The 23,548-nt window shown below is 52.4% G+C and overlaps 2 protein-coding genes across 2 annotated transcripts in view; both read right to left on the reverse strand.

The window, feature by feature from the left end:
- PRKACA (protein kinase cAMP-activated catalytic subunit alpha) overlaps positions 1 to 12,792 on the reverse strand; it is a 21,862-nt gene extending 9,070 nt beyond the window's left edge. The window contains 10 exon segments of the mRNA XM_014465771.2: positions 2 to 53; positions 152 to 247; positions 342 to 468; positions 1,725 to 1,807; positions 2,741 to 2,767; positions 2,770 to 2,841; positions 4,467 to 4,595; positions 5,047 to 5,108; positions 12,731 to 12,755; positions 12,757 to 12,792. Of these exon segments, the coding sequence (XP_014321257.1) occupies positions 2 to 53; positions 152 to 247; positions 342 to 468; positions 1,725 to 1,807; positions 2,741 to 2,767; positions 2,770 to 2,841; positions 4,467 to 4,595; positions 5,047 to 5,108; positions 12,731 to 12,755; positions 12,757 to 12,777 (694 nt within the window). The 5' untranslated portion in view covers positions 12,778 to 12,792.
- Positions 12,793 to 14,753: 1,961 nt separating this feature from the next.
- On the reverse strand, positions 14,754 to 23,448 carry ASF1B (anti-silencing function 1B histone chaperone). The gene is made up of 4 exons (XM_006100328.3): positions 22,859 to 23,448; positions 17,072 to 17,187; positions 16,453 to 16,629; positions 14,754 to 15,893 (listed from the first exon to the last, which is right to left on the reverse strand). The coding sequence occupies exons 1-4, from the start codon at positions 22,965 to 22,967 to the stop codon at positions 15,687 to 15,689; spliced, it is 609 nt and encodes a 202-aa protein (XP_006100390.1). The 5' UTR covers positions 22,968 to 23,448; the 3' UTR covers positions 14,754 to 15,686.
- Positions 23,449 to 23,548: the final 100 nt, after the last annotated feature.

Genomic DNA, 23,548 nt, shown 5'->3' on the forward strand with positions numbered 1-23,548 from the left:
ATCTCGTAGATGAGAACCCCCAGGGCCCACCAGTCCACAGCCTTGTTGTAGCCCTGGGGTGGAAAGGGGGTGCAGGATGAGGGAAGAAGGGTGAAGAAGGGGCACAGGCGGAGTGGGCCTCAGGGACGGGGGAGGGGTGGGAGGAGCCTACTTTGCTCAGGATGATCTCAGGGGCCAGGTACTCGGGGGTCCCGCACAAGGTCCAGGTGCGGCCTTTCACACGCTTGGCGAAACCAAAGTCTGTCACCTGTGGGCACAAGAGTGGGGTTGGTCGAGAGCGAGGGAGAGAGGGTCCAGGCCATGGACACCTGGGGCTGTCCCTTGCCTGGCCCAGCGGGTACCTGAATGTAGCCCTGCTGGTCGATGAGAAGGTTCTCTGGCTTCAGGTCCCGGTAGATGAGATCGAGCGAGTGCAGATACTCGAAGGTCAGGACGATCTGGGCGGCGTAGAAGCGGGCATGGGGCTCGCTGGCAGGGACAAGTGGAGAGGGGATGAGTGAGTGTGGTGGCCACACTCACCCAGCAGGACTCACCCGTCCCCAAATGGTCTATCGGGTGGGCCTACAGCCCAGCTACCCAAAATGTGTAAGAGGAGAAGCCTTATTCATACAGAGCTCCAAGCAGGAACGAGCCCAGCTGTCCATCAACAGAGCCATGGTGTCACAGACTGTGACAGATTCAATAAAATGCTATCCACCACCACCATCAGGACACACGGATATGCTCAAAACCATGGCTAGATCTCAAAACAATGATGTGAAGAGAAGAAAAGGACAAAAGAATATGAACTGTGTGAGGCCATTTATATCAAGTCCAAACCTAGACCAAACAAATTCTATGGTGTTTAATGCCAGAAGGGACAATTGCCTTTTTCAGGGTGGTGATCTGCCAAGAAAGGCATTAGCGCAGTGGTTCTCAACCTTCTGGCCCTTTAAATACAGTTCCTCATGTTGTGACCCAACCATAAAATTATTTTTGTTGCTACTTCATAACTGTAATGTTGCTACTGTTATGAATCGTAATGTAAATATCTGATATGCAGGATGGTCTTAGGCGACCCCTGTGAGAGGGTCGTTTGACCGCCAAAGGGGTCGCGACCCACAGGTAGAGAACCGCTGCATTAGAGGGATTTTTTCTGGGGTGATGAAATACTCAATATGGTGTTTTGGGTTGTGGTTAAACAAACGTATGCAACTGTCAAAACTCATGGAACAGAACAGTGACCTGTGCATTTTTATTGTATGTAAAGTGAACAGCTATCTGATTAAACAAAATAAAACAATAGCATACATTTAAAAACTGCATAAAATCACCCCACTGCTCAGTGATTGAGCATCAACCCATGAATCACGGGGTCCCCGGTTCGATTCCTGGTCAGGGCACATGCCTGCGTTGCGGGCTCCATCCCAGGTGGGGGGCATGCAAGAGGCAGCCGACAGATGTTTCTGTCTCATTGATGTTCCTATCTCTCTAAAGCCAATAAAGACACATAAAAAAAAAAACCCTGCATAAAATCGCCAACTTAAATGGTGATACCTGTTACTATGTTTGTTTTGTTTCACGGTGGTTGGGTGGTTGAGACATTGCAGGTTCCTCAGCTCAGGGGGAAGGAGAACCCACAGGGACCTGGAGAGGCTACCTCCGAGTCCCCAGATGGCTTGGTATGTGACATCGCCCGTGGACACCCCCAGGCTGCCCCTGGTGGGCTGGGGCAGTCCGCTCACCTGAACCTGCCGATCCGCCGCAGATGTGAGAACATTTCCCCGCCGGGCACATACTCCATGACCATGTATAAATTTGAGTTATCCTGTGGAGAGCAGCAGCTGGTCAGGGCCCTGCCCCCCAAGCCCTGGGCCCCACCCGAAGGTCCGATGCCCTTGACCAGCAGGAGTTTGGAAACCGGTGACAACACCAATCTAGGCTCCAATATGAGGCACATGCCAAGGACCAGACACTGTACTCACTGAGCTCCCTATCTCACTTCCCTCTGCGCATGAGGACAAAGGGACAACTATTATCCTGCTTGTGGGGGTGGGTGGTGAAAGGGAGGGCTGGCTACAGGTGCCCGGGCTGGAGAGGGGACTTCACAGTCTGTGACTGTCCTGAGCAAGGCTCTCGGTCCACCGTTTTTTTTTATCACAAAATAGAACCAGGAGAGGCTACAGAATTTGTGCCCCACCCCCTGCCAAAAAGTGTCTCCTTACTAAAACAATGATTATGAATCTCAAGATGGCAGCAGTAGAGCATGACACCAAGCACAGGCCCTTGTGACTGCCTGGGTGGCAGGCCCCAAGTGGACTTTCCCAACTCTCAAAGTCCAGCTTAGAATGGCCCCCAAAATAGCTCACATAGGGTGCTCATGTGTCATGGAAACCTTTTGATCCCCAGTTTACAGATGAGGAAACTGAGACTCAAGTGAAGTCCTTCGCCAGGGTCACATGGGCAGGGGGCGCTGAGCTGGGATTTGAACCCAGGCCACATGTCAGGTTTTTGTAAACAGAGCGGTGATTTTGAGGGATGTCATCCAGGTTGACTGACATGACCACACAAGGTTATCAAGTAGACAGGCCTAGGAGTTGAACGTGGGTGTATCAGAATCCCAGGCTGATCCTCCTTTCCTCATCAGTGGCGAGGGGGGGGGGGGGGGCGCCTCACCTTCCAGGGGAGCCACTGATTGTCCTCAGCCCCCCGGCCTGGTTTTCCCTTCTGCCCCCTCTATTCCCCGATGGCTGGGACCCACCTTGAAAGAAAACTCAAGTTTGACAAAGGAACCGGAAAGTTGACAGCCTGCAGGATGCGCTTCTCATTCAGGGTGTGCTCGATCTGTTTCAGCTTCACCACCTAGGAGCAGGAGGGGTGTGGAGAGGAGGAGGTATGAGAGGGCCCTCGTCCCCCAGGCTGGTTTCTGTGAGGGTTTGTGGCCTGTGGAGCCAGGTGGGGTGCTGAGGACACAATAAGAAGGCTGAGGCTGCCTGTCCCCATGTGGCAAGAACACGAGTCACCAGTCTTTTCAGTGCAGAGGGATCTGAGCTGTGATGGGGGAAGTTCAGGGCTTGCGGATGCCCAGATGAGGCACGAGGTAAAGTCTGGGGCAGGGGTAGTCAGAGAAGGCTTCTTGGAGGAAGGGGCAGCAGCGGAAAGACAAGCAAGAGCAGTGCCAAAGGAGTAGGGGGTTTACAAAAAACTCTGCATCTAGAGCACTCACACACACATACCCAAACCCCAAGCTAATTTCTCCTCAGCCCTCAGCTATCTCCAGCAGGCCCTTCGTGCACAGTGACTGAAGCCCTGAGGGGTATGTACTGTGAACACACAGGCTTGGAAGCCCAGAGAGGGGCAATGACTTGCCTAGGCTGTGGTTGGCAAACTGCGGCTCGGAGCCACATGCGGCTCTTTGGCCCCTTGAGTGTGGCTCTTCCTAAGCCTCAGGAGTACCCTAATTAAGTTACTAACAATGTACCTACCTATATAGTGTAAGTTTAAAAAATCTGGCTCTCAAAAGAAATTTCAATCGTTGTACTGTTGATATTTGGCTCTGTTGACTAATGAGTTTGCCGACCACTGGCCTAAGGTCACAGGCCAGCTGGTGTGTCACACACAGGCAGCCTGGCTGTTCAGCCAGCTCTGAACCCCTGTCTGGGGCCTTTTTTGCTTTGCTCACAGCTGTATCCTTTGTCTATACCTGCACTGCCCAATGCCATCCACACCAGCCATACATGGCTGTTGAGAGCTTTAATGCGGCCGGGAGACTGGGGAACTGAGTTTAAAATGATAAATATCTAAAGTGAAAATTTAAAAACTGACACTTGACACAGTTACTAGACATCTTTTAAGTCTGTCTGGAACAACTTGGGCTATGCCAATCTTGCCTTTTCAACTCTCTACTTTTTCTTCTCTTTCCTTTAAAAATTTAACATCAGAACAGAGATATGTTGTAAAGTGTAAAATGCACACTGGATTTCAAAGACTTGGTACGAAAAAAAAAAGTAAGATGCCTCATTAATGATATTTTACATTGGTTACATACATTGAAATTATAATGTAAATATACTGATTTAATTACAACATATTGTTAAAATGCATTCCACCTGTTTCTTTTATTTAATGGGGCTTCTAGAAAACTTAAAATCATACGTGGCTTATATGACACTTCTACTGCGCAGCAGTGCTTTTGAGTAGTGACTGGCATAAGTAGGGTGTCAAAAATATTCACAGAAAACAGGCCTGTGTAAATGCCACCTCCTCCAGGAAGCCCTCCAGCCACCTGGAATACAGGTTAGGTGTCGGACACTGTTTCCAGTGCCTGATTTCCCTCGGTATTCGGCCTGGAGGGGAACTTCGTGGTGCCCTCTGGCCCTCAGGTCTGGCACATGATGGGGGCTCGAGAAGCAATTGGTGAGTGGATGGATGGGAAGAGCACTCCAGGCAGCAGGTGGGATCTGGCCGCAGGGCAGAGCTGAGCTCACCTTTTGTTTGTCCAGGATCTTCATGGCGAAGTGGTTCCCAGTCTCCTTGTGTTTCACCAGCATCACCCGCCCGAAGGAGCCTGTGCCGAGGGTCTTGATTCGATCAAAGTTATCCAAATTGGCTGTATTCTGTGGATGGAGAGGTTGAGAGAGTCAGGGACCCTCTTCCCTGTGGCCGGCTGGGCCAACGTCTGGGGCATCCTATCTGCCACCAGCAGAGGGGGCCCTGGGGAGCAGGGAGAGTGATGGGGTGAGAACAGGGGGCAGAAAAGCAAGATGGCGGAGGGCACATTCCTTGAGGCGAGTGGCAGAGGCCAGATCTGGCCCTGGCCTGGGGCCCAGGAGCTGCTGGCAGCTGTGTGGGGGGCAGGGGCCACCAGCTGTAGGGGGTGGTAGGATGGGGGAGCCTGGCAGTGGGCAATCAGGTGCCTCTGTCTAGGAGCCTCCGAGGGTGTCCAGGCATCCTCCACAGGGTTCTAAATCCCAGCCATGATGCAGGGGTTACGCTGGAAGATGGAGGCTATTAGCTCACCCCTTCAAGGGTTCCGGACATAGGGTGGGTGGCTGGGGGTGGGCTTACCTGATCAGGATTTTCCCATTTTTTAAGAAAATCTTCTTTGGCTTTGGCTAAGAACTCTTTCACTGGAAGGAAGAGAAGGGAGAGTTAGCTAGACACCCCCCATGTCACTGGGGCAGGCCCAGGGTGTTCCTGGGGAGATGCTCATTTGTGGAAAGTGGGGTGCAGCTGTTTCAACCAGAGTCTGATCTTTTTTCCCACTAGGGCCTTTAGGTGCCCTGGCTGAGTCTGAGGGCAGCTTGGGAGGGGCGTGATCTGGGCTAGGGCCTGGGTCCCCTTTACTACAGGGAGGTGGGATCCAGCCTCAGCTCTTCCAAAATGGGGTACAGAGCAACTCGGGGGTCACTCTCAGGGGGACAGAGGGCAGTACCCAGGCCAGCCCACCCCCACTTGTCCCAGTTCTGACCGGCATTCCACGGCCAGGGAGGGCCAGGGAGGACGCCAGCCGAGGTATTTATAGCCTCAGGATTTGGCTGTTCCTCAGGCCCCTTCTCTGGGGAGGCCGGTCGGGGGGTGGAAGCCTCTGGGGCTCGGGTAGCAAGCGCCCTTGGGGGGCTCAGCTGTTGCCCTGTTCCTGCCTTTGCCAATTCAGGGGCCCTGGCTCCAGAGCTGGTTCAAGGGAGGCCTCGCTCTATGCCTGCTCCCCAGAGGCCCCTCAGTACCCCAAGAATATCACCATTCAGCTAATACTGAAGACTTCCCAGCGGGCTGACCCTGGGCTTGCTGTTTTGTCTCCACTATCAAATTTGGTTAACTCACCAAGTTTCCTTTTATTCTTCTCCCCATTTAACACTAGGAAACTGAGGCTTCGACAGAGTCATACTTGCCAGCACCCTGCAAATCATTAAGGGCCAGGACTCTGGAACTGAGATTAAGTTCAGACCCCAGCCTGGTTCTGCTAAACTGTGTGACCTTAGGCAACTGACCTGACCTCTCTGGGCCTCAGTTTTCCTCATCTGTAAAATGGGGAGAATAATAGTAATGACCTGGCAAAGCAGTTTTGAGGACTGAATGAGTTAATCTAGGGCAGTGGTCGGCAAACTGCGGCTCGCGAGCCACATGCGGCTCTTTGGCCCCTTGAGCGTGGCTCTTCCACAAAATACCACGTGCGGGCACACACGTACAGTGCGACTGAAACTTCGTGGCCCATGCGCAGAAGTCGGTTTTCGGCCTGGGCGAGTCTGTTTTGAAGAAGTACTGTTGATATTTGGCTCTGTTGACTAATGAGTTTGCCGACCACTGATCTAGGGAAATGGAGTTGGACAGTGGCCTGTATGAGGCTCATTCCATATAACTGTTGATTATTAATTTTGCTTTCAAGTATTTTTTATAATTGAGGTATAAAATACAGGGGATGCATTGAGCGCTCAAATCTTAAATGTGTGGCCTGACAGATGTGTACATTACGGACCTGTCCTAGAGACAACCCCATGCCTGGTGCCAGCCCTGAGCTAAATGCTTTCTATGCTTACGTCCTACCCCGATGGCTCAGAGTTGCTATTACCTCATTGTACAGAAGAAAAGACTGACCAGGCCTTAGGTGGCCTGCCAGACCCCACTGCTCACGAAATTAACTGCTTCCCTCCCGAAAGGTCGGAGTGAAGTCGGGTGGCCCACCGACAGACCTGTCCTCGACCCTCTGATGTTCCCGGACAGGTGCCACCCTGAGGGGTCCTGCACACTTGGACTCTGGCCTTGCCTGTCATTTGTGTGTCCCACCCATGTGCACCAGGAGTCCCACACAGCCTCTGGGTAGCCACCACCCCCACGATCCCCAAGGCTCTCCCTCAGCATTCGGATAAAAGAACCTCCCATGGGGCTACAAGAGCAGCAGATGGAGAAGAGATCACGGGCCAGGAAAGCCTTACAAAGAGTGACCGGGCAGAGTGAGGGAACTCAAGGAGTGGTCAGGAGTCCTAGGCTGGCGCCTGGCTGGGCCGCCAACTGACTGAGAGACCTCTCTGAGTCTGGGGCCAGCACCACACCCAATGCTCACACTAGCAGAATCTTTCCTGACACACCCTACCTTCCTTGGACACCTCCAATGTATACACTAATTTCTGAACGAAGGTGGGGGAGATGGTACCCTTTTGTAATTCTACCTTCACCCGCCCAGGAAGGTAGGGAGAAGTGGGCTTGTGAGGAGTCCAGAATGCCTGGTCCCACTTCTCCTTTCGCTCTCAGCCATCCCTGAAACTGCCATGTCCTGCTTTTCTGACTTGGGTACCCCACTGAGAGGCTCCACAGGGTGCCTTGGTCCTAGCGTAGCCCTTCTCTGTCCCCTTGGTGCCACTGGCTCGCAGATTTGGGGATGGGGCACAAGGGGGGGGCAGAGCCAGGAGGAACAGGCAGATACAGAGGAATAATGATGGGGTAACCCCAGCCAGGAGCCCCTATACTCACCTCTGCTTCCTGCCTCCTCCAGCAGAGGGTACAATGGGGATGGAGTGGGATGGGGTGATCTGGGGCCAGTCTGCCCCTGACCATGGAGACTCAGGGTGCTGGCTGTGGCTTAGGTGCCCAGAGGGCGCGGTGCAGGTAGCTCAGGAAACGAATAGTCAGGTGGGCCCAGAGGAATAGCTGCAGCCATAGCTGGAAGGTGGTCTCTGAGTCCCCACCCTGGCCATTGCCTGAACCCAGATTCATCCTAGGCTACCCTGGGAACCAGGGAAACCAGGAATATGCAGAGCTTCTGAGCTGGTTTCCTCGGGAGGGCCTTGGGGAACCCTGAAGGAGGAGCTGGTTGCTAGGGAAGCATTTAAAGGTGCCTGCTCCTGGCTAAGGTTTGCAAAGGCCCTCCTTGGCAGGAGGCAGTGGGAAGATTCTCCCTAGGATGTCCCTCCTGGCTGGCCTCCCTGCCCCGGGGGTGCTAACGCTAACTTATTCCAGGGACTTCACTGCTCCCAGGATGCCAGACCCTGCCTTCCCCAGGTGGGTGGACTACCCAGAGGATGGTACCTGATGTGCCCAGGGCAGTGCTCACTGGGCAGAGAAGGAGTTAAGGGCTTAGGCCCAGGCAGCAGCCAGGGACTCCTTGGGGGCTAGAGAGGCCCCAGGGCTCCATTAATTAGCAGAGAGTTGGGTTGGGTGTGTGTGTGTGTGGGTGGGGGTGGTGTAAGAGCCACCCTATCACCTCTCCAATCCTGTAGCCCCAAGAGAAATGGGTACATCAGGCTTTCTCTTTCTCTTGTTCCTATGCAGGGCGGAGAGTGGAACGGCATCCTGGGATGTCCTTGGCCTCTGTCAAACCTTGCCCTGTGCTTGGCTCTGCTCTAGGCCATGAAAGTCCAAACCGGAAACAAAGGCTAAACCCAGCGGTGGGGGAGGGGGAGGCTGCCTTGACCATCTTCCTCCTTTCCAGATCTCAAAAGAAGTGGATGGTGAGTGGCCGCTTCTCCCAGTGTGCCTAGCACCCGTGGCCCTTCAGACAACTGGAAGTGGCAGAGAAGGGAAACCCAGCCAGTTGCTGACTTGTGAAACATGCCGCCCTGCCCATGTCTTCCACGGGAGTAGGGGGTGGAGGGGTAGGGTGCGTGTTCCAGCCTCCATCCTGGTCTGGATTCGATTTGGGCTCATAAAGAGAACCCCAGACACCCTTCAAAAATCCAGGACTACCGCAGGAAGCAGGAGCCCAGTCTCAGACTTCCCAGACAAATCTCAGTACTCTCTGTCCACCAAAACCTGGCTGTCCCAGGAATTCTGGGGCAGGGATGCCAAGTCGGGGCTGGGACCCCCGACTCTGGGCTGGCTGATTCCTCCAGGCTAGCTTGGGTCCCCTGCTCTGAGCTGGAACATCCCCCAGTCTGAGCTGGACCCCAACACTGACTACCCCACCCCCATTCTGAAATGGACCTCTATTCTGGATGGGGTGGTCCCCTAGTCTGAGCTGGACCCCAACACTGGGCAGGACCACTGCAGAGTCTGATGGCTCCCCATTCTGTACTAGGCCATCTGGCCTGGACTCCATCTTAACATCCCCCCATTCTGACCTGGACTCCATCACTGAGCTGGACCAACCGCCATTCTGAGCTGAAGCCCAATACTGGGCGAGTCTATCCCATTGCCCTGCTCTGAGCTGGACCCCTGCTCTGGGTGGACCATACTCCCTTGTCTAACAGGGCTACCAATCCCCCCTGCTCTTCTCCAGGCCCCCAGCCCAGGATTGTAAGGGAGGGGTTCCCAGGGCCAACCAGACATCCACAGCCTTCTCCTCTCTGCCTGCTCCCCAAACCCTACTGCAGCCCGTCTCTGACTCCAGGGGCAGAGTGCTCGGAGAGTTGCTATAGCAACAGGGTTTAGTCTCACCATCGTTGAAGTTGGAAGCCATCACTCAGTCTTCCTCTCAAGGCACCAGAACTATGGTGGCTGAGAAGGCTCAAGAGACCTGCTGCACCAGCTTGGCTGCCCATCCCCAGATACCGGCCTATAGGGGGAGCCAGGGAGTGGTGTGTGTGTGTTGGGGGGGGGGGGGCAGGAGGAGGAGCCAAACCTGGGCCAGTAGGGGCAGGGGAGGGGCAGACAGGACCCTCAAGTTTCTGTCGGCCTGACTGGGTTAAGGCAAAAAGCTACCTTGGAAAGACCTTCTTAGGCACCCATACAACTGCCAATACACAGGTGTTTGACCCTCTTGCACTTCCGTAGGATGCTAGAAGGCAGCAATTCTTCCCATTCAGGGGCTTCTTGGGGGCACTTTTCACACCCAGAGCCTGGACCTGCTTGTCCCCAGGGCCTAGAATGTGTGTGTATGGGCTCCCTCTCACCAGCCCTACCCCTTCCCCCATGGGCCGGCTCCCAGGGGTGCTTTTGGCCAGTGCCAGCCAAGGCCTGAGCCCCACTTGGCTGCCTATCCTGGGAGCCTCTTGGGGCCATTGCTCTCTCTCAATTTCTCCAGCTTGCTCAGAGCCGGGTGCTAGGTTTTTTCTCTGCCCTTTCACCATCTTGTCCAGGCCCCTAACAATGGCTTTGGCATCTTTGGGTACAGATTGCCCCTACCCCACCTCACCCAACTCCAGGTAGATCCCCCGCTCTCTTGAGAGCAGGCTGACATTATCATGCCCTGGCACCAGGCGTAGGGGGCTGCAGGATGCCTAACTAGTGCCTACTAAGGCTTGGGCATTCTCCTTACCCCAGTATGGCTGGTGTCTGGCAGATGAAATTCAGGTGCCCCCTGCAGGCTGGCCTGGCTACTGCCCCTAACTCCCACCCTACCCCATCCTAGTTATAAGGGCAAATTTTGACTAACTCCATCCTTTGAGAATCAGAGTTCCAAGCAAAGTGGGGCTTCCTTCCTTATCCTATTTCTTTCTCTGAGAATCCCTGCAAGTCTCTGGAAGGAAGTACAGCTGAGAGCATTTCCCAATGTATGACATGGGTCCCACTGGCAGGGCATGAAATGATTTTAGGGATGTTTCACTATTCTAGTCACATTGCATTTCAATGTGTAGCAGGAAAGAATATAACTGGCACAGTAATCCCATGATATTACTGCTTAGGATGGATCAAAGTTTATGTCTGAACTTAAAAGTAAGTCAAAATTTTTACTATTTTAAATTAAGAAAATATAAATGAATAGAGTAAAAATCAGGGAGGTAACTTGCGAATGTCCAGGTTAGGAAATTCTGGGGTCCTGGAAGTTGACTGGTAGACAGATCGGAATGTGAATCCTGCTTCTGTGACATCATCTATGTCAAACTCAGAGTCATTTAGAAAATTCGGAAAATAGCCCGTTATGAAAATCACTCGAGTGGACAGATCTATGGAAACCATTTGGCTGGGCATATCCTAGATACCCAATAAATAGTGGCCCTATTCCACCGTGATGGTCCATTCCTGGATGTCCGCCCTGCGCTCTAAGAGAATTAGTGGTTCCTTCCGGAGCCACTGATCTTCTTCCCTGTACAGCTCCCCCCCCCCCCCCCCCCCCCGCACACTGCATGTGTTTGATATCCCTTGAAAGTTTTCCAGGACTGGGTCATCTCCCCAACTTTCAACTGAGCCACTGCAATATATAGCTGCCTGCCTCCACCTTCTACCTCCCAGGCCTCACCTGCTGGGGGCCCAGCCCCTCCCTGTGTGCCTAGTCCCCTCCAAGCTCATGCCCAGACTTTTTTTGGTCACTACCCACCTGCTCCTCTGTCATCAAGTACTCAGCTACAGGCACTTGCCTCCATATCCCCCGCCCATCGGTGACATGTCAGCCCTCCCCATGGCTGCTCAGCAACTCTGAGTTCTGCCATGTGAAAATAAAGTTCCTTGGTTTTCATATCAGGGTCTTTCTGGGAGGGCAAGTCAGGGGAGCCAGACACTGGGGATTGAGACCAATAACTAGGAAAGGCATATTTGGACGCGGCCTCCCTTTTCAGCTCTGACTATTTCTGGGTAATGGGAAGTGGATCCTAGCTGAGGTCCAGCTTTAGGCCTGGAGTGATGACAATCTAAGAACTGGAGGAATTGAGGAAGGGGATTGAGAACCATTTCTGAAAGCAGATACAGAAATTCTTTCTCTGGTTGGCTATAAAAGGCCAACACATTTTGTAAGGTGAGGGGGGAACAAGCCTCTTTCTGGCTGAGCCCTGGCAATGATCAGAATCTGTCCCTTGGCAAAGCAAGTCATTAGATGTCACCCATTACTCTCTCTGACTGCCATCCCCTGAGTCCCCTTTCTCACCATTCCAGCTCAAGCTGAATGAGCCTTGTTAAACTCAGACACTCTTCATCCCCCACTTTTCATCCTGAGCCAGGAGCGGGTGAGAAGCCCAGGGGACTGGGTGAATGACGGAGCCTCAGTTGTGAAACGACCATTTATTATTGAGGGGACCTCTAAGGAGCCTAGAGCTCACTGCACAGCAGGAGATGGATAAAGGCTCTGCTGCCATCCCCTAACCCCAACCAGGGAAGGAGGAAGAAACAAACCCAGCAAGACCAGCTCAAACTTGGCTTTGAACACACTGAAGCAGTTCTCTAGGTTCATAAACAGTCTGCTGCCCCAGCTAGGGACAGACACATGGGAGGAGAGAGCACAAGCAGAGAAGCAGAGTGACAGGATGAGAGAGGGGCAGAGGGACCCAGAATGATCCTGTCCCCCATGCCAAGTAACACAGAAGGGAAAAATAATGCTGGAGGTGGCTCTGGGAAAAGCTCAAGTGGGCACAGTGTGTTTGGAGGGGGGCTCTGGTAAGGTGAAGAAGGAAAGGGCAAGAGAAAGATGGCGGGGGCTGGAGGAGGGAGGGGTGTGGTCACCAAGTGGCCAAGGTCCCTATGGGATGGAGGCAGACCCCGCAGCACTCCCAAGACTGGCAGAAGCCTGGGTCAGGGTCTGGCCGTGAGGCCCGTCAATGGGAGAGGTGAGTGAGGAAGTGAGGGTATTAGTATATGGGAGAGGGTCCAGGAAAGTAGGGAATAGGGTAGTGACAGGGCCCCATGTGGGGCCCCAGCGGTCATACGTGCCATGGTTGGCAGTGACAGCTGGGTGGGGGGGCACAGTTTTTGCAGTGGGGGGTGGCCTTTGGCAAGGGGGCCCCTACGAGAGTTCTGCGGGTCCTGGGCCCTAACCTTGGACAGGCAGGGGGAGGGGGCGCTGGGGGTAAGCAAAAAGAAATGGGGGGAGGGGGAGGGGCCAGGCGGTGATGCACAGGGCGGGGGCTGACAGCGTGGGTCCGGTATTGAGGTCATGGCCTGGAGCACTCACCACTCTCCTGCTCGCTGCCCTTCTTGGGCGGCGGCGGCGTTGCCCATCGCGGCGGCGGCGGCCGGGGCCGGTCCCGGAGCTGCGGCGCGGCGGGTGCTGGCGGCGGCCGGCGGCCCCGGAGCGCGCTGGGCAGCGGCGGCGGCAGCGGCCCCTCGGGTTGCTGCTCTGGCTGCGGCGCCGCGACCCCCGCCAAGCCCCTGCTTCCCGCGTCTCCCCGCGCCCGCCCGCCCGGGAACCTCAGCCCAAGTCCGCTGCTGCTGTCTGTCTGTGACGCTCCCGCAGCCTAAGCTCATTGGTCCAGGCTGCCCTGATTGACGGCGCCACGCTGCCGCCTATTGGCCCTCTGCGACCCACCAGCGCCGCTATAGGTTCCAGCCCCGTGACGCGCGCCGCGGATGCCCGGCCACTGGCGCGCTCGCGAGGCGCCTATTGGCTGCAGTTGGCGACAAGGCCCCAGGTTCGCCCAGGGAGGCCGCCAATTGGCCGGGCGTGCGGTTCGGCCAGTCCCCCCACAGAACGTTCAGTGTCAATCCCGGGGTGAGAGGGCGGGGCGGAGGCGCAGCTTGCAGTCGGGGCGGCGAGGCGAGGCGGGGCGGGCCGGGGCGGGGCGGCCGAGGCTGGCGGATGGCTGCGCCGCGCTTGGAAAATCAGGAGGCGGTCCAGGCGGGCGCCTGCCCGGCCCCGTGCACGCCGCAGTCCCCCGCCTCCGCTCAGTGCGGCAGCGGCCGCGGGCCAGCCAAGGTTGGCTCCACAGTCCCCCCTCCCCCGGCGCAGTCACTGTCCACCTGCCAGCGGGGGAGGGGAGTGGCGCCGCGGGTCAGAGGTCGCCGGGCCTCCGGCCTTCGTCATTCATAAGGCCCGGCGAAGGCTAGCTGCCGCAGGCCCGGGGGTGGGGCTGGGGCTCCTGGAGGATGCTGGTCCTGGGGAGCAAGGGGCGATTGGGAGGGAGCCCTCAGTGTCCGTCCCGTTGCCGGGCGCCCACACTGGGCTCGTGCCACTCGTTAAGTACATTACTTCTCAACAAGCCCTGTCGCGCAGGTAGTATTATCACTCCCATTTTACAGATGAGGTATCGGGGCAGCGACAGCCTGAGGCTTCTGTCTGGGCAACGCAGAGGGAATCTGCCTTCCAGGAATTAGCAAGATGCCCTTTTCATACGTCTACCCGTGTTTCCCACTGCCACACCACTGACATTTGGGGCCTGATCATTCTTTGCTGGGAGGATTGTCTTGTACAGTAGAGCAAACCCCCACCCCCAACCCCGTCTAGCTGCATTCCCAGTTTCTCTACCCACTGGACGCCTGTAGAACCTCTTTATCCTGCACCAGATGTGACAACCAAAACCATCTCAACATTGCTAGATGTGCCCTGGGGGGCAAAACTGCCCCCAGTTGAGAGCCACTGAAGCAGGGGAAAGCCCAAAAAGGAGGCGGTCAGAGGGGCAGGGGACTGGATGAGCCAGCTCTCCCTAACTTGGAGGGGTTTAGGAGGTCCTAAGTCTACCAGCCAGCCAACTCACTGCTCTGCCGATAAGTTTGTACAACCTGCACTCTACCCGGCTGCTGTCTACACCCATCTTCCTAGCTCAACTACAGTCTCAGGAGGGGAAGAGTTGGGCTTTTATGTGAATTATGGGGAAATGGCTCACCAGCCAAACCACTCCAGCTCTGGCTGTGGGTTTACAAAGAAAGGTTAAGTAAAAGTTAATAAAAGTGTTGCTGTGTCCTTGGAGTACAATGTTAATTTCTTTCTGTGGGTCAAGGTCAACGTCTGAACAAAAACACCACTGGTTATGTTCTACAACAGCTGCATTGCTTAAGCTTCAACAAATAAAAACCCCTTTCCAAATCTCAGTCTGGATTACAAATATACAACCAATTAGGACTAGAGCAAGGAGATAAGAGGCAGTCAACCCACTGGCCAAGGCAAGAGGACCCCCACCCCATGTTCCAAGGAAAGATGGACAAAGCTGCCTCAGTTCATCTAAGACAAAAGCAGAAACAATCAGTCTAGATGAAATGCATTTTTAGGTCAACCAAACATATTTAATACAAAAACCTTTTAATATACAAACTGTAATCAACAGCATCCACATAGCAGCGAAGGGATGGGGAACATGGCAGAGGAAGGTGGTTTTCAGGGTCCCTACTCTTTCCCATGCCTGCAATCACTCCGTAGCCTGTGAGAGCATAAGGTCTTAGCAGAGGGCAAAGGCAGCCAGAGGCCCTGATGCCAAAACAGACAAAGCCTGGTCGGCTGCTCCAACAGTGGCAGCCTCCAGGGAAATCCAGATCCAGTTAGGAGGTAACAAGGAGGTGGTTGTGACTGAGAGGAGAATCAACCATTATTCCTCAGCATCCAGCTGATCACACTTTTGTAAACAGAGTTTTCCAGGGGCTGCTGGATTGAAAAGACCTAAAAATTGTTCTGGGAAAAGGACAGAAATTGTGTCCGAGTCTACCTTCTAACTCAGATTCCTTGACTCCAGAAAGCTGGGTGGATCTACTCAAATGTTTGGGAAGGGAAATGACAGAGCCTTTGGCCCAACAGGGCTGGAACCATTGACCAAGAAAGCCTCAAGGAAGGCCAGGGAGGTCTGTGGGAAGAGCTCTGGGTCAATGGTACTTACATGGGAGCCTGATGACACAATGGCTTACGTGTGGAAGAGAGAAAGGACACAAGTTAGAGAGAATTAAGAACTAAAGCACCTGCTTTTTATAGGCCGGGGCAGTAAAGGTGAGAGAATCTTTCCAGGCTGAGGTTGGGAGAGACCTGAGGCCCATTCTTTCCTCAGGGATCAACTTGATAGGCCTGAATATAGTTGATGGCCCCAAAGTCTTCCAGGTGCCCCCAGAGGACTCTCTGGGAGGCCTAACTGCCCCCTCCAGATGTGTTGGGAGACTGGCCATAGTCCTAGGCCCAGGTAGGGCCTGGAGTCCCCCAGTTAAGACCTCAGTTAGATGCAGTCCATGGAGTTCTCGGGGAGGAGGCCAGGGATGCAGCCAGGGAGCCCCAAGCCCTTGACAGGGGTACAGTTGATGGGGAGGCTGCAGCTTAGGGCAGGGTCCTGGTTCTCTATGGCCTCCAGCCTGTCCGTGTTGCTGTCCCAGTTGATGTGGAAACGGGTCACTCGGGGATTCGAGGCCAAGATGTTCCGTTGGAGCTGGGGCAGGAAGAGAAATGTCAACTGTCAGCATGCCCTCTCATTACTCCCACAAAGCCAGGGCACCCCTAGTCTCCCATCCCAGACCCATGAAGAGCAGACCTTGCTTATTCCATCACCAACAATATGTGTGGGACTCCAGGGAATGCCTGTGCACCATGATTTAGGGCCAGGACCTATCTAATCTTAATTCTGCAAGGCATGCTTCTGAGAAACAAAGACCTCTCTCTCTGAGCACTAGTTGAAAACTTTAAGTGACCTTGGCTCCTGAATCAATCCAATGACTCAACTCCCCCCAAATACAAAGGAGCCAGATGATCTAGAGTAGGGGTCCTCAAACTTTTTAAACGGGGGGCCAGTTCACTGTCCTCAGACCGTTGGAGGGCCGGACTATAGTTTAAAAAAAAACTATGAACAAATTCCTATGCACACTGCACATATCTTATTTTGAAGTAAAAAAACAAAACAGGAACAAATACAATATTTGTATTTGCATGTGGCCCGTGGGCCATAGTTTGAGGACCCCTGATCTAGAGCAGGGAGTGGAGAGCGACCCCACCTGAGAGAAGTCTGGCTTTGGGGGTGGGTTCTCCCGCAACTCTGGGTCGGGGTACTCATTGTTGACGTAGTAGCCCACACGGATGAACTCCTGCCCATGGTAGGTGCAGGTGATGAGGACCACGGTCACACCAATGGCGTCGCTCTCAGGGATGAGGGATGGGTTGGGAGCATCGGCCTAGGGAAAACACATCCTGAGCTTAGAACGGTCAGCTCTGAATTCAATGTTAATGAATCAACAATAATACCAAATGAGGTATTTAAACACACCTAAAACAAGGTTATGTGTTGACTGGTTGACAAAAATGTGAGATATAGGAACCTAGTCTTGTATGTCCTATGGGACCCTGGTTCAGTATTCACTAATACACTGTTCACAGCAGGTTTACAGAATGTAACTCCTGTGAATAATGAGGATCAACTGCGAATCCGTGGTTCATGGTAACAGTCATGACACAGAGATGGAGGAAAGAGAGGTGTTTGAAGTACCGTTGAGAGGTCAGACAGCTCTTGAGAACAGAGCGAGAATTTGAACCTGAACTTTAGACCACTAAACCACACTGTGTGCTTTTGGGTAGAAGAGGATGTTTCTAGGTGTCAAAGCCTAAGGCCTTTCTTACCTGAAAGACGAACATGTGTCTCCCTGCTGGGATAGGGCCGACCAGCACTGAGTCTAGGATTTGATCAAACTCCTCACTCTCAGCTGAGCCAACATAAATTATCTTCCATTCTAGGTCTGCAAGGACATAGGGTGTTAGGGAATTGAAATAACGTGACAGCAAGAAGGCAGAGAAAGGGTCTTCTCATGTTAGTTTTGGAGAGATCCTTAATATGGTGAAAGATTCTTATTCTCAACAACACCTGACATCCCCTGGGCACTGAGTGCCAGGCACTGCAGTCCTGAACACTGGGCAGGCAGGAAACTCTTACTTCAGTGGGAGTGGGAAATTTCTCCTGTGGGCCTAGCTTTGCCAGGCGACCTTGACTCTGCACCTCCAGGGAAACTCAGGCCTCTCAGGGCCTGAGGGCAAACCGTATGGCAGAGGCTGAATTAAGACCCACGTGACAGAGGCGTGCTGAGGAGGGAACAGCAGGGAGTTGGGCCATTTCAGGGCCCTGCCCACTGGGTACTGGGATAGGAAGCAGCATCCTCTTTCACACACAGGGACCGGTGCCACAAAACTAAGTAGATCCCTCGACAACTGGGGCAGGGCGGCAGATTCCAATACAGCAGGACAGCCAGCCGGCAGGAGGGGGAAAACAAGGCTGCCGTGGGAGTCAGCCAGGCCCCCAGGTCTTTTAGATCCAGCACCAAGTCATGCCTGTTTATTGGCCATTGGGTGACCCATGGCTCAATCAACAAATGTGGCATCATAGGTGATCCTCTTAACTCCAACTCTCTTGTATCCGATCCAGTAGAGGGGACCCCATCCCTCAGTATGTTCTGGCAAGATTAAAGGAAAAGTGCTTAAGGAGACCTTGCCCATCAATCACAGGAAATTCCCAGTGACCACTGCCTCTTGCAAGAGATCCAAGTGTACCAGGGGCAAGGTCACGTTAGTACAGGCAAGCTTGGCAGGAGACCTGAAACTTATTTTAGGTTCTCTGAAATTACACAACCTACCACTCCAGCAGCTGGGGGAAGTTTCACAAGCTGTGATTTTCACAGGAAGCAAATGCTCTTGGAAGCTGCCCTGTTCCCTGGTCCAGTGTCCTGCAAGTGCATCCAACTTCGGAAGCACACTGATGCCGGGCCACAACTGCGGAGGTTGGTCATCTGAGCCCCAAGCTCTTCCTCGATACACTGGCTTCCTGTCCCTTCGCAGTTTCACCCAGGCCTACTCAGGGACTCTATCAGATTTGAGATACAATGACACCCGCCCACTCCAGGCTCACTGGGGTTCAAACTCTAGTATCTTTTATTATTTGCAGGGAGGATTAAGTTTATTGATCTATTTTTGTTACAAGTGGTGACATAACTAGACATGTTTGGAACCAACAGAAAATCAGCTAGCTGTTCTCACCTTTCTCACACAGGTCTAGATTTTGGTATCTTTCCTATCTTTCCTTCTGGTCTCTCCCCCATCACCAGTTGGAATCACATGTGTGTGCATTTAACTAATGTGCTGGGGAGGAGAGATAAAAAGAAGACTGAAAGAGAGCAGGCTCAGGGCACACCAAAGGCACTTGATGTTCAATACTGTTAGGCAAATCTGAACAAAGACACACGTGGGTGCTGACTGGAAGAGAAAACACACTGCATGGGTGGCCAGGCAAGCGGGCCACAATAGATCCCTCAATACCGCAGAAATTAACCAAATAATTAATGGGTGATCAGAAAAATATCAACTCAAAAGTTGGAGGAGCTGATAAAATCATCTACAGGACAAGAAGAGAACCTATAAATTGGAATCATCTTAAAGTTGAAGTGTTTTAAGTGCCATACTTAAGTGGCATCATTTTTTAATATAACCATTCTTTAGAATTAGATATGGAATATCAGTCACCAATACAGCGCAAACTCACTCCTATAAAACATAGGACACAATTATATACATGTAACATGCGTACTTAACCTTCAGGGCAATTTCTTTTTTACTTTTAAATATGTTTTTATTGATTTTTTTTTTTCGAGAGAGAGGAAGGGAGAAGATAGCTAGAAACATCAGTGAGAGAAAAACATCAAGCGGCTGCCTCCTGTGTGCCACCCACTGGGGATGGAGCACGAAACCTGGCATGTGCCCTGATGGGGAATTGAACTGGTGACCTTTTAATTCATGGGTCGATGCTCAACATCTGAGCCACACCAGCCAGGCACCTTCGGGGCAATTTCAAAGATAATTTGACTGCATTTCATTTTGTCTTTACACCCTAACTTTATGATCTAACCACTGCACAAGATGCTCCTCCACTATGTATGAAAATGAAACCAAAACCAACGGCATGATAAAAGACATGTGTAGTTGAAATAGCTGAGGAACCTGTTTCCTGCCTTAAAAAAAGAAAAAAAAAGTATCCGGTAGGTCTTTTTGCTTGTCATTTTATTTTTGTTCATAATCATAAAGATGAACCTTGGCCTGCCCACAGCTGTGGGTCAGATCATCTGGTCCCATGACTTATTCAAGCAGTGCCTGTTGAATTTCTCAATTGAAGGGGGCAGAAGGACAAACCTAACGTGTTAAACGTGGACCCATGTTTTGGAAGCATCTATTTCCAGACGCTGAGGACAAAAGAGAGCAAAAGGTGTCTTGTCAGATCTGTAGTTGCTAGTGTCAACCTAACAAGACTGAGATTTCCTCAGTATCTGAGGCTTCTAAAGCCAGGTCCACTCTATTTTTGGGGGGGCAGGCAGAAATCAAATTCCTTTTGCTCTGTGGGAAGAGGCAGAAAGCAAGTTTGATAGGTTAGAGCCCTAAGGGTAAGAACCACAGCCTGGATTTTCAGGCCAGAGTTTACTTCCCAACTTGAGTTTCTCTGGGCAAAAGCTTTATTGTCCTGGTGTAATTAATAATAGTACCCACTTTGCTCTCTTCTGAGAGTCCTGATGTGGAAATAAGTTCTATGATCAGTTCTATTTATGTTCCACTTCTAAAGTAGAGGATGCATTCTCTCCCAGGTTTTAGTAAAGATAAAGAACCCTGGACTCAGGCCCTGGCTGGTTTAGCTCGGTGGATGGAGCGTCAGGCTGTGGAGTGAAGGGTCCTAGGTTCAGTTCTGGTCAAGGTCACATGCCTGGGTTGAGGGCTCGATCCCCAGTAGGGGGTGTGCAGGAGGCAGCCAATTGATGATTCTCTCTCATCATTGATGTTTCTCTCTTTCCCTCTCCCTTCCTCTATGACAGTGGTTCTCAACCTTCCTAATGCCACGACCCTTTAATACAGTTCCTCATGTTGTGGTGACCCCCAATTTTATTGTTACAAATTGAACATAATTAATAATTAAAGCATAGTGATTAATCACAAAAACAATATGTAATTATGTGTTTTCTGATGGTCTTAGGCAACCCCTGTGAAAGGGTTGTTCGACCCCCAAAGGGGTTGCGACCCACAGGTTGAGAACTGCTGCTCTATGAAATCAATTAAAAAAAAGAACCCTGGACTCAGAACAAGCCCTAATGTCAATTATGCTACCAACCAGCTATGTGACCTTGGAGAAGTCTGCTTCTCTCTAGTAAAATATAATGACCAGCAGGTTGACTTTGGACCTCAACTCTGACTCTATAAACAGATTATTAAATAACAGGCAGGGGCTTCCTAAGAATACAAATACTAGGTAATGACCACACAGTTCCTTTTAAATGCAAGGAGCACAAGCAGGCTAACTGAAACCTGATCTCCTGCCATTTGGGAACTGTGAATCCCTTAACCTATTAGCTCCTTATATCTCCTCTTGGCTTTAAAACGAAATCTTATTACATAGTGACATTCTACACTTAATTTATTTACACCCTGCCTTGTTACAGAAAGGATTTAACTGGACTTATTCTATAGTTAGCCACAAGTAGACGACATAATTTAAAAAGAAGAGAAACTAGGGAGAGACTGATCCATTGGCCCAGCACACAAACATCTCCAACCCTAAACTAACCCAAGTGGCTGGCTTTGCAAGCAAACTGCCCAACTACCACCTCGAGGTGCTGATTAGTACACCCTGGCTTCCCCGGTCTCCACTCTTCAGCTGCTGCCTCTTCGCTTTTTAACCACCAAGTGAAGAAGTGGTTGGATGGAGTACAGTCGTACCTCAGAGATACTGTGGGTTCAGTTCTGCCCCACCATAATAAAATGAGTAGTGATCTTTTTGCTGGTGAGTCTTACCTTCAGTTTGTAAAAAATGCAACATCTGTGAAGTGCAATAAAACAGAGGTAAGCCTGTACTTCCTCCTGAAAGTGGTGGCAAGACTTCCTGGGTGACCTTAAATTTTTAGATTTTTATAGACCTTTCCTTGAAAGGTCTTTCATTTTTTGTGGCTTCCATCTTCTCATCTGTGAGATGACAGCCATGTCTACCTTTATGTCACACAGATGAATAAGTACATCTATGCAGGCACCTTGGAAAAGATGCCCAAAAGGCTGTGACCTCCTAGCTGATTGTTTGAAGCTGGATACCAACATGGTTCAGCCCACCCTACCCCACCTAACCTCCAGATTTGGGGTCAGACCAACAAAAGTGCTAAAAGAATTTCGGCTGTAGGTCAAACTCGCCGCCAACAGGCCACATGCCTCCTTTAAATGTTTGACATGCTTGGATGCTTGCCTGGCTAGCCCACTCTTCAAATTTGAGTGTGTTCATCAAAGCCTACAGTCAGGGAAGAGTGAAGAATGGGAGCTGGGAGACTAAGTTATCCTCAAAGACCAGAGCTGGAACCTAGGCCAATTGGAGCTCAAGGAGAGGATTGGGGCCAGGCTGAGGAGGGGGGAAGCCAAGTTCTAGGGCAGTGATGGCGAACCTTTTGAGCTCCGAGTGTCAGCATTTTGAAAAACCCTAACTTAACTCTGGTGCCGTGTCACATATAGAAATTTTTTGATATTTGCAACCATAGTAAAACAAAGACTTATATTTTTGATATTTATTTTATATATTTAAATGCCATTTAACAAAGACAAATCAACCAAAAAAATGAGTTCGCATGTCACCTCTGACACTCGTGTCATAGGTTCGCCATCACTGTTCTAGGGCATGTATGTTGGGATAGAAAACAAGGAGAAACTGGTGGGGTTAAGTATCAGTAGGTTGGGGAGGGGATTATTGTGTGACAAACGGGGAGATGGGGTGAGTGAGGTCGTGTCACAAGGCGAGGGTCTTTCTTCACAGGGAAAAAGGGTGATAGGAGGGGTTCCACTGGGTAAGTTGGGAAGGTGCCTGGGAGAGAGGCCTCTTACAGGGAAACTGGGGGAAGAGGTTAAGGTTTCCACAGGCAATGGGAGGGGGCTGGGGGCTGGAGTCTCCCTAGGAAAAAAGTGCGGTGGGAGTGTCTCGCCAAAGAAGAGATAGGTGGAGAAGACTGAGTGGCTGTAACGTTAATATAAAAATCTTCTATACAGAAATAGAAGACGGGGTGGTTGAGGGTCTCCGCAGGTTAAAGAATGGCGGCTGAAGCTTCCATATAGAAAACGGGAACCCAGAAGCTCCGCAGGAAAAAGTGTGGTTTGGGAGGATGGGAGGATGAGGTCTCCCCCATGGGAAACGTGCGTATCCGGTGGGGGGGGGATCGGGTTGGCCGTGGGGTGGGGGTAAGAGGTAGCCTCCACGCAGAGGTTAGAGCTGGAGAGAGAGGGGGGTAAGATCGGAATTTGGGGGGTTATTTCACAGAGGAGGTCGAGGTTGGCCGCGAGGGTCTCTACGGGAAAGTCGGGTTGGCCACGGGACCCGGGGGGAGGGGGGCAGTGTCCACACAGGCCCAGCCTCACCGTCCGCCAGAGCCTCATTGCACTCGAAGCTGATCTCGAACCGGAAAGGGCTGTGGAAAGGGCTCGGATTCTCCAGCACCGCCACGTTCAGCACCGATACCTTGGCCATCGCCTCGCCGGGCCGCGACTGAAGCCGAGGCTGGGTCCGAGCCCACGCCTGGATCCTGTGGGATCAGCGGGACAGGGTTGCCCACAGAGCCTCCCGCCGTCTCTGTCCGTAGACTGAAGTGCGTATACTTTCCGCGCGCCTCCTTCAAATAGCTGGCCGCACCCTCCGACCAATCACCGTAAACGCTCCCCGGCGGCGTGAGCACCCTCTTAGCCAATCCTGGAGCGCCGGAGGCGTGCGTTCAGACTCTCCGGACCAATCCGCGGAGCTCCCTCTCCGGGCTGTGCGAGGGAGGCGGGATCACCTCTTGGCTTCTTTAGATATCCGCCGGGAACCAATCCCCAGCGTCTCAAGACTCAGAGAACGGAGGCGGGGGTAGGCGGAGTCAGAGCGCCAGGCTCCTGTCGGCCAATCCTGAGGGTTCCCGCATCAGCGTGGCCCGCCCTTCGCATAACCCTTCCGGGAGACGCATCTCAAGCGGAGCAGCGCCGCCAACTGCCGAGCGGTGGCGCGCGGCGCTCGCTTAAGAGGGCGGGAAGGGCGGTGCTCGAGTCCGCGGTGATTGGCAGGTGAGAATGGGC

This window comes from Myotis lucifugus, unplaced genomic scaffold (genome assembly GCF_000147115.1).
Source record: "Myotis lucifugus unplaced genomic scaffold, Myoluc2.0 scaffold_310, whole genome shotgun sequence".
NCBI classification, from domain to species: Eukaryota; Metazoa; Chordata; class Mammalia; order Chiroptera; family Vespertilionidae; genus Myotis; species Myotis lucifugus.